Raw genomic sequence first — 12,999 nt, 5'->3', positions numbered from 1 at the left:
TAGCACATGGTTCAACTACTGTTTTATCCATATTATTCAAATTTTTAAACTTCTAATGACGGTCCCTCCTGAATTCAGAAAGTATTTAACATACCAAATCCATAGTTTATTAGCCACATCAAAGAGCTGGCCTGGAAGCCTATAATCACACTTAAGCTACAACTGTAACTATTACACCAGTTAATACAGATATTAATGTTATACCATATACTAATTTTCTTAATTAAGAGCAGAGCATTGAAAATAGAAAATAAAGTATACAATGCCTTAAACAAATAAAGTACACAATAAACATCCCAAGACCTAGCTAGAAAACACTGACAGAAGACAACAAGTCACCCTTGTACACAACACTAATGGAATAATCACATTTTTGTGGCACACATAATTGTGCCTTTATAGGGCAAAGACCAGGACCACTACACAGCCCAGTGGCCTCGAAGCAGAGTACTGCAGGAAAAAGTGAAAAATCCCTCTGTGGTTATTTGCCTCACAAAGCTTTCCAGGAGCAAAGCCACTGCAGGGATCCCATTCGGCACTGGAAATAAAAAAACACAAAAACACAAGAAATGATGCATTCATTTTTCCAGGGGGCTATGAAAAAATAAAACAGCAATTACCAGCATGTGCTTAAAGGTGACAGACAGAATATGACAAACGATTTTAGGGGATTTTCTTTAAAAGTTGCTATCAGTGAAATGGAAAATGATACGTAGACTTAACCAAAGTCAAGACCAAAAAGAGCTGCAACAGAAAATATGCTATTGTGCCCCCTCTAGAATTAGAGAAACAATTTCTACCTCCAGAACAACAGTTAATGTCTCATTATTATTAGCATCATTATACTAATAAACATTTTTTAAACAGAAGTCTGCTATGGTTTAGAGCTATTTTGATCAAATGCTGTTTTTACTAGCACAACTAAACAATTTGTGCCTTTTGCATGTAATTGTTGGAACACCAGATCAAAAATCTTGGAGTTGAGAAGCAAGCAATAAAGATTTGCCTAGCTTAAAAAAAAAAAAAGTCAACATCACCAAACAGAACTCAGTTTGCACCCCTATATATACTGAAGCATCTCAGTAGCATGAATCCTGGAGGGGTAGTGAAAAAAAAGCCATTCAGAGTTGAGTTTGCTTCTCCTCTGCAACTACATGGCTAAGTAAAGATATTGCAAGAGTTGTGCAAACATGGAGCAACTGCTTACAACAAATAGCCTTAAAAATAATAATAAAAAAAATTAAAAAGACTTTCATTACATGCATTATAAGAAACGCACAGGAGAACAATCTCCCAGAGCTTAGCCTGCTGGAAAATCTGACACATCCCAGCGATGTAAAAGAGCTCACGTTACAAGTACCACTGGCATCAGGCTATGAATAGACACTCGCTGTTATCACACTATCCTATTAGAAGTTGAACTATGCCCTGATTTTGTTCTGTTATCTACTGAATATCCTGGGGTGTACCTTTAAAAACCACTATTGATATGGCTGCTCTTCTGTCTATTTATTCCTCTGCAAGCCAGGCTATGAACTCAGGAGGAGATGTGTGTGTTAAAGAAGAAGGCAAGTTCTTAACGTGGTGCTGGGGTACTTGCCTTTAAACGTGACACCCTTACACTCTGTCCTTCCACAAAACCTCACAAAGTATATGTGAAGTAGCTATTAAAAAAGAAGTGATCTTCACAACACCTGTAGATAACAGACAGATACTGTCTGTTAACAACAGTTTGAGACATTTTCACAGCCACTGACAGATGTTCAAGATCTCTCTAACAACAGACAACTGGAAAACGTATCAGCCACAGCTAAGCCTTTACATAATAAAACATCTTGTAAGGAAAAGGAGCACAACTTCAGCCACTGAAACTCCATAGCCGCTGGAGAAGACCCAGAGACCTCAAGCAGCTACGGGGCTTGTGCCACTGCCAGAACTAAACTGGCTCCAATGAATGACCGAGAACCATCAAGTTCATGTGAGTTGGTTTATTTTATAACAGACTGGCATAAGCAGACTTGACAGCATATTTATAAATGCAAAACTTGAAGTGTTCACATTAAACTGGCAAAGCAGTAAAATTATTCTGTAACTTCTTTCAGCATTTGTTGGATTAAAGCAGGAGATTGATCTGTATCTGATCTTACTTACAGGTTCGATTACAGTTAATGAACACATTTAGGAAATACCTCCTTTCTGGGAAGGCTCCTGATTATTTGTTGGATTTTAAGGATCCATATTTGAGGATCTGTTACCTTGAAATAAGCAGCAGCAACAAGAAGAAAAAAAATAAAATAATTAAAAAAAAGAACACAATGAAATAAGGAGAAAACAAGCTTTTATTTATCAGGGAATTATCTATCAAGGACACAGATACAGGATCCTTTAGACTACGCCAAAAAGGAATCTGCCTTTTGTTTCACAAAATCTCTTTGAAGGAGCGTGCTTGTGACTAACCACAAATGCCAATAACATTAGCCATCTGTTTTTCAGTAATTTTAAAAGTCCTAAAACCTCAGTGTAAAACCATACTGTAAATACACAGCTCACTACACACCACGTCTTTCTCTGTAGTGCATATCTGGTTAAATACTGCAACTTGGATAGGTGGGAGATGGCTATTAAAACAACAAACACTAAGAAACCTGCATTTGTTTTAAGTCTCTTCAGCAAGAACCTCTCTGAAACACAGCAGATTTTTTTTTTCTAAATTAATATGATGCATTAGTTTCACCTACAGCAGGAAGAAATTACTGACTCAATGTAAGACTGAGACAACAGCCTAAAAACTGCACTTATTTAGTTTTCCTTTCCTGGTTCATGACACAGTAAGTGCCTCCTCTAAAGCATGTAGAAAGCGCAGATTTATCAGATCTGTCCCACTTCTGCTCTTCTTTTTCTCAGACGTTTCAGCTCAACAGATTGAACACGTGAAATCTTCAAGTCTTTACTAAAGCTACACAGAAGTCCACACAAAGCAGATGTGAGCAGAGTTAAGCCCAGCTGGTGACCGGTCACGAGTGGTGTTCCCCAGGGGTCAGCGTTGGGGCCCATTCTCTTTGATATCTTTATTGATGACTTGGATGAGGGAATCGAGGGCACCCTCAGTAAGATTGCAGAGGGCACCAAGTTGGGGTGAAGTGTCAATCTGCCAGAGGGTAGGAAGGCCCTGCAGCTACCAGTGTGCCCAGGTGGCCAAGAAGGCCAACAGCATCCTGGCTTGGAGGAGGAATAGTGCAGCCAGAAGGACCAGGGAGGTGATCGTCCCCCTGTACTCGGCTCTGGTGAGGCCGCACCTTGAGTGCTGTGTTCAGCTTTGGGCCCCTCAGGACAAGAAGGACATCGAGGCCCTGGAGTGTGCCCAGAGAAGGGCTACGAAGCTGGTGAAGGACCTGGAACACAAGGCCTGTGAGGAGCAGCTGAGGGAGCTGGGGGTGTTTAGTTTGAGGAAGAGGAGGCTCAGGGCAGACCTTACTGCTCTCTACAGCTACCTGAAAGGAAAGTGTGGGGAGCTGGAGGTTGGCCTCTTCTCACAGGTAACTAGTGATAGGATCAGAAGGAATGGCCTCAAGTTGCACCAGGGGTGGTTTATGCTGGAAATGAGGAGACATTTCTGCTCAGAAGGAGCAGTCAGGCACTGGGATGGGTTGCCTAGGGAGGTGGTGGGGTCATCATGGCTGGGGGTGTTTAAGGAAAGGTGCTTACAGACATGGTTCAGTGGGTAATATTGATGGTAGGGGAATGGTTGGACCAGGTGATCTTGGAGGGCTTTTCCAACCTTAACAATTCTATGATGCCATAGTGAAAACTGGCTGCTCTTGAGCTCTTCCAGTAGCCTTTAAGGATGAAGTTTTACACCAACATTTTCTCCCTGCCACCAAACTCATGCTAAAGGTAGAATAAATGGCATTCAACTGGTAACAGCCTAAAGGTGCTGAATCTTATCATGAAGCTGTGGCAATCCATGGAAGCATTAAGACTGGTGAGAATTTTCTCTAAATGCCTTTGAATTTGCAGAATCCATGAACTGCAAGACAAGAGGCTCCTCTTCCAAAAGAATCTGCTTCAGAGTCCAACAGCTCATCCGACGCTGCCAGAACTTCACACGTGGGCGGCCTTTGTATCATCAGCTCTCTCCAGGCACAGGGGCTCTGTGAGATAGCAAAGCCACGGGAGAGTCAGGGGCACCCATGATCGGAGCAGTCCCAGCGCTACCAGTCTGGGTGCTCCGAGCATGTCGGTAAGGGCAGGGAAAGAAAAGGGGGAGAGAAGAGGCAGAAAACCTTTTCTGGCCACACAGAGGTAACTAACTCTTTCTGCAATTAACGCATGAAGAAACCAGATGTATCACTTCAAAACAGCAGTGTCCTACTTCACCTCTGGATGTCATTTCCTTTCTGGAAGATCCGCTTCTGCATCCCAATCAATCGCCTGTAACATTTATTTTCACTTGACTGTATAAAGTCGTCAATAGCATCTTCTACTTCAGTCAGCAGGGAATGGCAATCGCCAAAAAACCTTACTGCACACGAGGCCCAGTTTATGAGAACGTATGTTTAAATCCATATTGGCTACGGCTGTCCACAATTCATACCTGTGCTCTTACTTATATCAGATCTCATACCTGTAGGTTAGAAATCCAGCACTCCTAGTAGCTATAGCTCCTCGTGTGTGCTGCTTTGCCTATCGGAAAGCCTGACACCTAAAATATTCATTAAAAAACTGCTAATCCCAAAAAAGACAGAAGTAAACAGAAGCAGCGTCCTTCAGAGATCACCTGTTCCAGTAGGCTCTGCTCCACCAATCTTTCTCACAGTAGGAAAATGTTTCTACTTTCCGATTCAAAAAAACAAAATAAGACACCCATTTTGCAAAGATCAGTTTACACAACCTCAACAGCACTCCTTTCATCCTTATTAGATACACTAATATTTCAGCAATCCTCTAAGGAAATCCTGCTAAACCAAAGGCTTGCAATCCCACAGAAAAGCCTAAGGAACCATTAATGAGAAATTCAGATATTAAAGATATTCAGATATTAAAGGCTATCGCAGGACTTTGCTAATAACAACTAATTTTGATTTAAAAGGTTTCCTTTTCTGTTGTTTATTTCTTCTCAAATCTATCGAGATAACTGAAGCTCAGAAGAGTCATTATTTCTAATACCCTCACAACTAGCATTTTTAGCTGTCAGTCATGGATCTTATAGTCAAGTGATCCATATAAACAAAGTCCCCAGAGCAGGGAGGTCTTTTATAAACCTAAATTATTTAGATGCATTCACTCATCAGTCAAGCCAAAACAGTCAAGGTTCTGTCTCTGCTATACAAGTAGAAATTGTTCTTCATTTCCTAAAGTGACATGCTGAGCTAGGCAATTTAATCCAAAAGCAGTTGCCCTGGACCAACTTCAGCATTCCTTCAGGCAAACACGCTGTTATTGAAACAAATAAATCTTTTTTTCGAAGTTCTGATACTTTGCAAAAGAAACTAAAAAAAAAAAATACAGATTGCGTCAGTTCTTGAATAGCAGCAAACAAGCTCAAAAAACAATACATCTTTGAAAGGCAAACGTAAGAGCTGAGAATCACTTCTAAAGATCCTTTCCTGTATCATACACATGGAAAGGACGATATCCTGAACTGTACTTCAAGCAGCAGTAAGCATATGTAAATATAAACTTATTTTGCAGCATAGAACTTTTGACCTTAGAAGAGAAAGATTTGGGTCAGACAGCATCTGTACAAGTCACAAGATTGATTACGGCCACAGGAAAGGCAGATGCTCTTTCAGGAGATATTTCCAAATGGTATAGGAAAACCTTACGTCACTAAATGAGTCTCTAACAAAATTTGGTTAGAGCATCTCACAGAAATTCTGATGACATGTGCAATGTGCAATATTTAGCCCCTCTATTTTACTTTGCACCTTTTTACCGAGTGGGGTGCCAAAAGCAATCTCTTCTCCCTCCTCTGCTCTCACTGCCTTTTCATGTAGCATTATTAGAAAACTCTTAACCCTCTCTCTCTGTATCAGGAAACTCCTTTTAAAATGAGGGGGAAAAAAAGCTAAATCTTGAGAGATTTTCCTTCACAGCTTATTCTGGGCTACCTTATACATGAGTCCTCCTCTGCAAGCTTGGCAAAAATCTTCATCTGCTTCTCTCTCAAACCTAACCTCTTCTGTTTCTCATCACCCACACTCATCTCGTTTCTTCCTCAATCTCCTACCACCACCCCAAAGCCCTAGCAGAAAATGAAACACCAGCTGAATGCTGTTTGCATTCTGGCAGGCCACGGGCCACACAGCTCATCCCTGCGCTCAGAGGGCAGCAGAAGAAAGGACAAAATCGCTATGGGGGAGACCATAGGCGGGAAGCACTAAAAATTACTCATCAGCACTCACACTGTCCTCCTGGGCAGGAAGCAGAGCCACCAGCGTAGCTGGACTACCAGCTCTCAGCGTGGCTCAATTATGAAATACTAATGAGCTCTTCCTACTTCAGGGGAGAAGGCATTGCAGACTAGTTAGACAGGTTCGTTTTAATTCTGCTGCTTCTTCTCACACGCATTAACAGTGTTTGCTGCCATAAAGGGTTCTCGGTGTTTGCATGTAAGCCTTGTATTTAGGCTTCCTCAGCGAGGAGAGATCATGGCGAGGCATGAACACCTTTACCCATTCTGTCTTCCCCAAGATAGCAAGTTTCATCAAGGAGGAAAAAAAAATGATGGCAGTAAGGAGGAAAACACTGCTCCTCACATCTCATCACAGGCAGAGATGTTGCTGCAGAGAAAAGGAAGTGTTCAGGAGCCATCGCTTTCTGACTTGGGTCAATATTCCTGTGACGGAGCCTGTAAGAGCAGCAACCACCGCTGACAATCCAATTCACTTAAGTTCACGGCAATGTCAAACAGAGAAACTGAAAATGAGGTAAACAGCACATCACAGGCTTTCAAACATCTCACAAGCACTTACTTGCAGTGGTACAGAACTCCCCAGCTTCACATCCAGGCGAGTGTAACGCTTGGCACATCAAGGAGCTGCCTCTCTCTACAGTGAACGTAACTGCAGTACCCCAGCTCCGGGTTCCCTGGGATTTTTCCCCCCAGCACTGCTCATTTGTAGCATTTAGTCAGCTCTGGTGCGAGATTCATTTCCTGACACAGTTGTGCTCTATTACTTCAGCAGTTTAAATGCTGAAGAACAGCAATAGGGGGAGAACTGTACACAAATTCTTGCTATACTAATATTGATTTAACAGAATAAACAGACTGCCTCGGCCTGTTCGGCACTGAAGGTTTTCTGCCACCGCAGGGATCTCAGCCCTAAGTGTGACCAGAGGCAACCTCTGAACAACCCAACTCCGTTCGCTGAAGCCACGGTGAGTCGCAGCAGGAGAAAGGCTGCTTTTCCAAGGCAGCTGTGCCTTGCAGCATTCCTCTTCTTCTCTCTTTATATTTTTTTTTCACTTCTGCTTCAAGCAAATAAGAGTCATAATATAAATAAATAAATGGAAATGAAGGTTACTTGGTTGGCACCAAAACCAGCATTCCTAGGTTAGATTAAACACTTGCTCTGGCTACAGACTTCCCCTTCCTTTCTCTTCCCATGCCCTTTCCCTGAAGTTCACCTGACCTCGGGCAGACTTCGATGCTGTAAGCACTTCAGATCAGCTTAAAAACTTCACATTCACGCTTCTACACACCAACATCACACAGAAGAAACAAGGCTCCCCTTTAGCTACAGATCTACAACACTCAAAAACGGGGGAGGAAGGGGGAATTTATTCATTTCCCCCCTCCTATGCCTGTAATTTACAATGATGTTTCTGAATCTATGTCACCGCTCCGCAGTTTCCAAGAGGGAATTCTCTACTTGGCAGTTAAGGGGGAGCCTGTTTTATGCCAATTCTTCTTGGAAACTTCAGTATATTAATAACAGTACAACCTGACAACTTACAAACAGACTTAATTTTAAAAAGTGTATTACTCTATCAGCACAGAAATCAATGCTCTTCATTCAGCAGATACGCTGTATTAATCAAGAGTGAGTTTATGACTGCAGCAGAGCACAGGGCAGTGCCACACTATTTACACTTGCCAAGTATTAAATGGCAGGACGGTCACTGCTCTCATTCCCTGCACTTACATGCTTTTTAAAAGGCATTTTGAAACATGAGGATTAAAAATATTACATGCATTGTTATTTAGGAAAAAAAAAAAAATCTATCATTTGTAATTGTATTTTAGAGGTACATGAAGTCAAACGACTAAACACACCATGGTGGCTTAAACGGTGACCAAAGTAGCAGCAAGGAACGTAACGAGGAGAGGTAAGATGTGAAACTAATCATACTTTCCTAGCCATGACTGGAAAAATTGTATTTTTTGTTTTACTGGACAAATGCAAGCCAGTGTCCAAAGAAGCATTAGCAGAGTCAGCATGGCGTATTTGAGGCAACACACACAGAAAAACAACAGGTTTTCCAGCGACATGAAGAACTAAAGACTTAACGTTGGCAGCTGAATTGCCATCACAAGGTTTATCTGTGCATCACTGTTCCCCCAACCACTGACTTCAGTGTACACTGAAGCAAACCATGGGACAGCTTATACAGAGCCCTGTTTTCTGGCCATACTGGGCTACAAAGATATCACTGAAAGTTTTGCAAACCCAAGTGCCTCATTTAGCTAAACACATAATAAAGGTAACACTCCAGACATTGTCAGACCACGCAAACACTTCTGAAGTAAATGGAAGCTGCAGGTGCTCAACATCTTTAAAAAATATGCTCATTCAGTAACATGCAAATGTCAGACCAGCATTATTTTTTTTTTAAAGGCAGTCAGGTTTGAACAAAGTCTTTTATAACTTCACTTTCACAGAAATCAATCGGCTCACTAGAAACACGCCCAGTGATACTGCATTCTAAGCTGAAAAAGCCAAACTACGATGCTACTTTGTTTAAAAACTGCTTTTATGCCCAGGCCATTCCCTGAGATCTAAGCAAGGCAACCACTTTTTTTTTTAAGCAAGCGTTTTATCCAACAGCTTGCCAAGCTCCGTATAAACACATTTTACTATTTCATAAAGTTTATATGCCAAGTTTGTGAAACATGAAGTGACAGGCTCTCGGTGGAATTTCTGCAGAGCTACAAGGTTCTTACTGCTCTCAGCCCCCCGAGACTGCAAATTGGCTATGAGAAGCAAGGAGCCAGGATCTTTTCAGTTGATGCAAGAATGCTTCGCAAGCCTGAAATACTGAAACAGCCTCTCTGTGATCAAGCAAAGAAGAATCCCTTTACATGTGCCTCAAAATCCCCCAGTGATCAGCACGCTATACATATGCATCACTGCTGGGTTTCTGTTGTTGCTAGCACTGGAAAAAGTTTCTCTCTGTCATTAAGAAAGCCTTAAATTTAAGAACTGATGGTAAATATGTTCTGCTGCAAAGAGATGCAATAGGTAGTTTTATTTTGTAAAGAAATAATCTCATCTTAATGACTTAGGTTGCTCTCTACATTTTTCTAATGTCACATCTCCTTTTCACCCTAGGTCCAAATGTCAAACAAAAGCAATTGAATGTGAGCTTACTGATGTTGTAAAAAAGGGGATAATAACCCAGTTACCATGCTTCATGAAGTAAAACCTCTGACTACAAAGTACGGTTGCATTTGTGCCACATTATATTGCGCTTCAATCAAATTGACTGCCTACTGAAACTTTTCACTTCCTTTTACCAGCAGGCCTGCTTACAGCTCAAGGTCTCTCTTCGCTAATCAGTCAGAGCTGGAGATAATCTATCTTTTTGCCATGTTTACTTTTGGTTTATTACCCATTTGTATTTCCGATACTATTATTTATGGATTTTGCAGACACGTTTTTCATGGCGCTTCGCAGCATCCATGCAATCCTTGCAACAACGTTCCATTACTACTGAAGGAAACGAAGCAGATGAGTTATAGACAGACATCAAACTTCTTTTTTTTTTTGGTCATAGAAAGAGCAGACTCAAAGTTCCAACTCTTTTATGTTTTTCTTACAACAGTAATTTCAGGATTACTGCATCAGAGAGCAGGAGCAAATATTTTATCAGCATTCTGGGTATTCTTACCACAGCTTCCTCTCACATAACTTTTCTGTATGTCATATATTCACACGTGAATAAATAACTTAAAATTATAAAACCAGGAGGAGTAAAGCCACCAATATTAGGAAAACTCGGGGGCACCTGTAATACCCAGAAAGGCTTTAAAGTTTCTTTTTAAAGTTCATTAGGTGTAATTATTTATTCTTTTTTAGGCTGCAGAGCCAGACACAGTCAGAACCAGAGCTCCTCTCTCAGCGTTCAGTCCTCCACCTGCGCTGGCAGGCTAACTTTCAGCTACTGCTCTCTTTGATACTGCGCCTTCTGGGCTGAGAGCTTAGAGTTGAGACACGAATGAATGTGATTTACTCCTATAAAAAGAAGGGAAAAAAAGAAGGATATCTGGGTTTTTCTATTCAGTTAAGGCAGCATTCCAGAACTTGGTAAAAAGGACAGAAAAGGGTGGGTTTTTCATAACGAGGGGTTTTTTCTTTCGAAGTTTCGCTTGCCTAGAGTGGAAGACTCTTCAGCCTTCTGCCTGAAGGGTATGGTGTGAGACCTGCAAGCATATTTTGTAAGCCTTTACCCAGCAGGCTGGCACGCTCCTGCAGACCCGGCCTGTGCCACCACAACGCACGGGGAGCGCTGGGCGGCTGCTGGGGAGCAGCGGGGTCACCGCCAGCCCCTGCACCTGCACGGGGGGGGCCTTCCTGAGGCCTCAGCACCGCTCCTTGAACCCCACAGGAGGAGGAGGAGGAGGATGAAAGGGGGAATGGGGGGGGGGGGTGATGAGGGAAGCCGTCGGCCTTACCCGTCCTTGCGGCGGGCCTTGTAGACGTGCCCGTAGGTGCCCCTGCCCACTTTGCAGCCCTCGTACTCGAAGAGGTCCTCCACCCGCTCCCGCTCGGCCGCCAGCTTCGACTTGAACTCGTAGTCCATGTCTCGCCCATAGGGGGTGACGGGGGGTGGGGGGGGGGTGAGGCCGGATCAGCACCCCCGGCCGGCGGAGCCCCCTCCGGCCGCCGCCATGAGGTGAGGGGTGAGGGGCGTGAGGGGGGTTTTGGGGCGGGGGGGGCGTTTTGGGCTTGTTTTTGTTTTTGTTTTGGTTTTCGGGGCTCTGAGGCAGGCGGGCGGGGGGGGGAGGGAGGGACAGGGGGGGGAGGGGGCGCGCGCCGCCGCCGCCGCCCGCCCGCTTCAAGTCGGCTCCCGGCGGCGCGGCGCTGGGGGGTGCCGGGAGTCGTAGTGCGGCGCCGGGTGGCGGCCCCGGAGGCTGCGGGCGGGATCTCAGCGCGGCGGGACTACAAGTCCCAGCGTGCCCCGCGCCGCCTCCCCCTTCTTGCCTCCCCTCCTCTCTCTCCTCCCGCCGGGGAGCGCGGCCGCTTGTTTACCCCGCCGGCTGTCACTCAAGGCGTTAGCCCCGCCCCCGCTGCTGGATGCCGGCCTCTGATTGGCCGGCCCGGCCCCGCCCCCGCTGCCTGGCCTCGGGGAAAGGCTTCGCGCCCGCAGCCCGGGCCTGGGGGCGGGGCGGCCGTTGGGGCCGTTACGGCCGTTGGGCCGCGCGCGAGGCGAGGGCGGGGGCTGCTGAGGGGAGCGGGGCGGGCTCACAGGGATCACACAGGGACCCCCGCCTAGCCCTGAGGTGCGGTGGTTGAGGATCCTGACAAAAAGCTGCAGTAGCAGCCCCAGAGATGTGGGGCAAAGGTGGTGCTACCTCCAGGTTCACGTGTATAAATCACATTCCGGTCAATTATCCCTTTTAAAATCACATTTCAGTCAGTTATCCCTTTTAAAATCACATTTCTGTCAGTTATCCCCTTTAAAATCACATTTCTGTCAGTTATCCTCTTTAAAATCGCATTTCAGTCAGTTATCCCAGGAGCTTGGTTCCCAAACAGTGCTGTGAGGTGATTATTTCTTCCCGAAGGCAGTGGCTGGTCCAATGTGCCAGGTATCTAACAGTCAAAATTCTCAGAAAACCATCACTCCCTCCCCAAAGCAATATTGCCCAGAGAGCCACAAGTACTTTTTATTTTTTTCAGCTGCAGATACGGATCTTCCTGAATGAGACCAGATCATGAGCTGGCAATTATCCTACACGCAGCGGAGAGAGGGCCATTTATCTTTCAGCATCGACGTTAAAGACGTTTGCTAAAATTAGAGCTAACCGTTTTAATTTTGCAAAGCTCTCACATCTTTAGTCACCTGGTAATCAAATCCAGCGTTGAGAAGAAAGGGACACAGACTCACAAGGACACGCATGCAGCTGCTGCAGGAGGTTGTGCTACCTCGCTGCATTAATCCAGACTTAAAGTCACAAGGATTAAGGAATACCTGGCTGTCGGTAATAACAAACTCTATGAGTTCCCATTGCCCTCAGAGTAATAATTGTTATTTCCCATTATCATCAGTGACATTTGTTTTCTTCTCTTTCCATTACACCATGCCGTGAAAGCCTGCCTCTTGCTATAACTCGCTGCATGCCCGCAGCCCTGGGTAAGAGGGCTGACAGCACAGCCGGGTACAGAAGGTCAGCCAGGCTGACATTTGTAAGCCAAGGCAGCTTAATTCCCCTCTAACCTGTACTGTACCTGGCTGCCTAGTGCTGCAAATAGTTTTATCCTTTCTTCCATAAATCGATTATGCGTTGGCAGTCAATATTCTGCCACTCACTGCTGCTCCTGGGAGCCTGCCCGATAGAAACCTTTCTGCCAGGTGGAAGCCTTTTTTTAAATTCCAAGCCTGTGTTTCCTTCTGACCAGCCTACATCCATCTTTTCTTCCCAGGCAAATAGTGCCCTGAAGTAGCCTTTCCCTCTCTCCTGTGCGTGTCCCCTGCCAAAAGTATTTATAGACAGCAATCTCATCCCCTCACAGCCTTTATATTGCTGGACTAAACCAGCCGTGCTCTTCTCAT

General features: G+C 44.4%; 1 protein-coding gene across 2 annotated transcripts in view; it reads right to left on the bottom strand.

Annotated features, from left to right (window-relative positions):
* Window positions 1-11,256, bottom strand: part of CDK19 (cyclin dependent kinase 19) — a 111,588-nt gene extending 100,332 nt beyond the window's left edge. The window contains exon 1 of one of the 2 annotated variants that reach the window (XM_068677711.1): window positions 10,898-11,256. Coding sequence is in view for 1 of the 2 variants with exons in the window: in XM_068677710.1 (XP_068533811.1) it covers window positions 10,898-11,025 (128 nt within the window). In the remaining variant the exon portion in view is untranslated. The remainder of the gene's footprint in view (window positions 1-10,897) is intronic. The other variant, XM_068677710.1, reaches the window with a different exon arrangement.
* Window positions 11,257-12,999: the final 1,743 nt, after the last annotated feature.

This window comes from Anas acuta, chromosome 3, assembly GCF_963932015.1.
Source record: "Anas acuta chromosome 3, bAnaAcu1.1, whole genome shotgun sequence".
Taxonomy (NCBI): Eukaryota; Metazoa; Chordata; class Aves; order Anseriformes; family Anatidae; genus Anas; species Anas acuta.
This window is presented reverse-complemented; position numbering and strand designations above follow the sequence as displayed.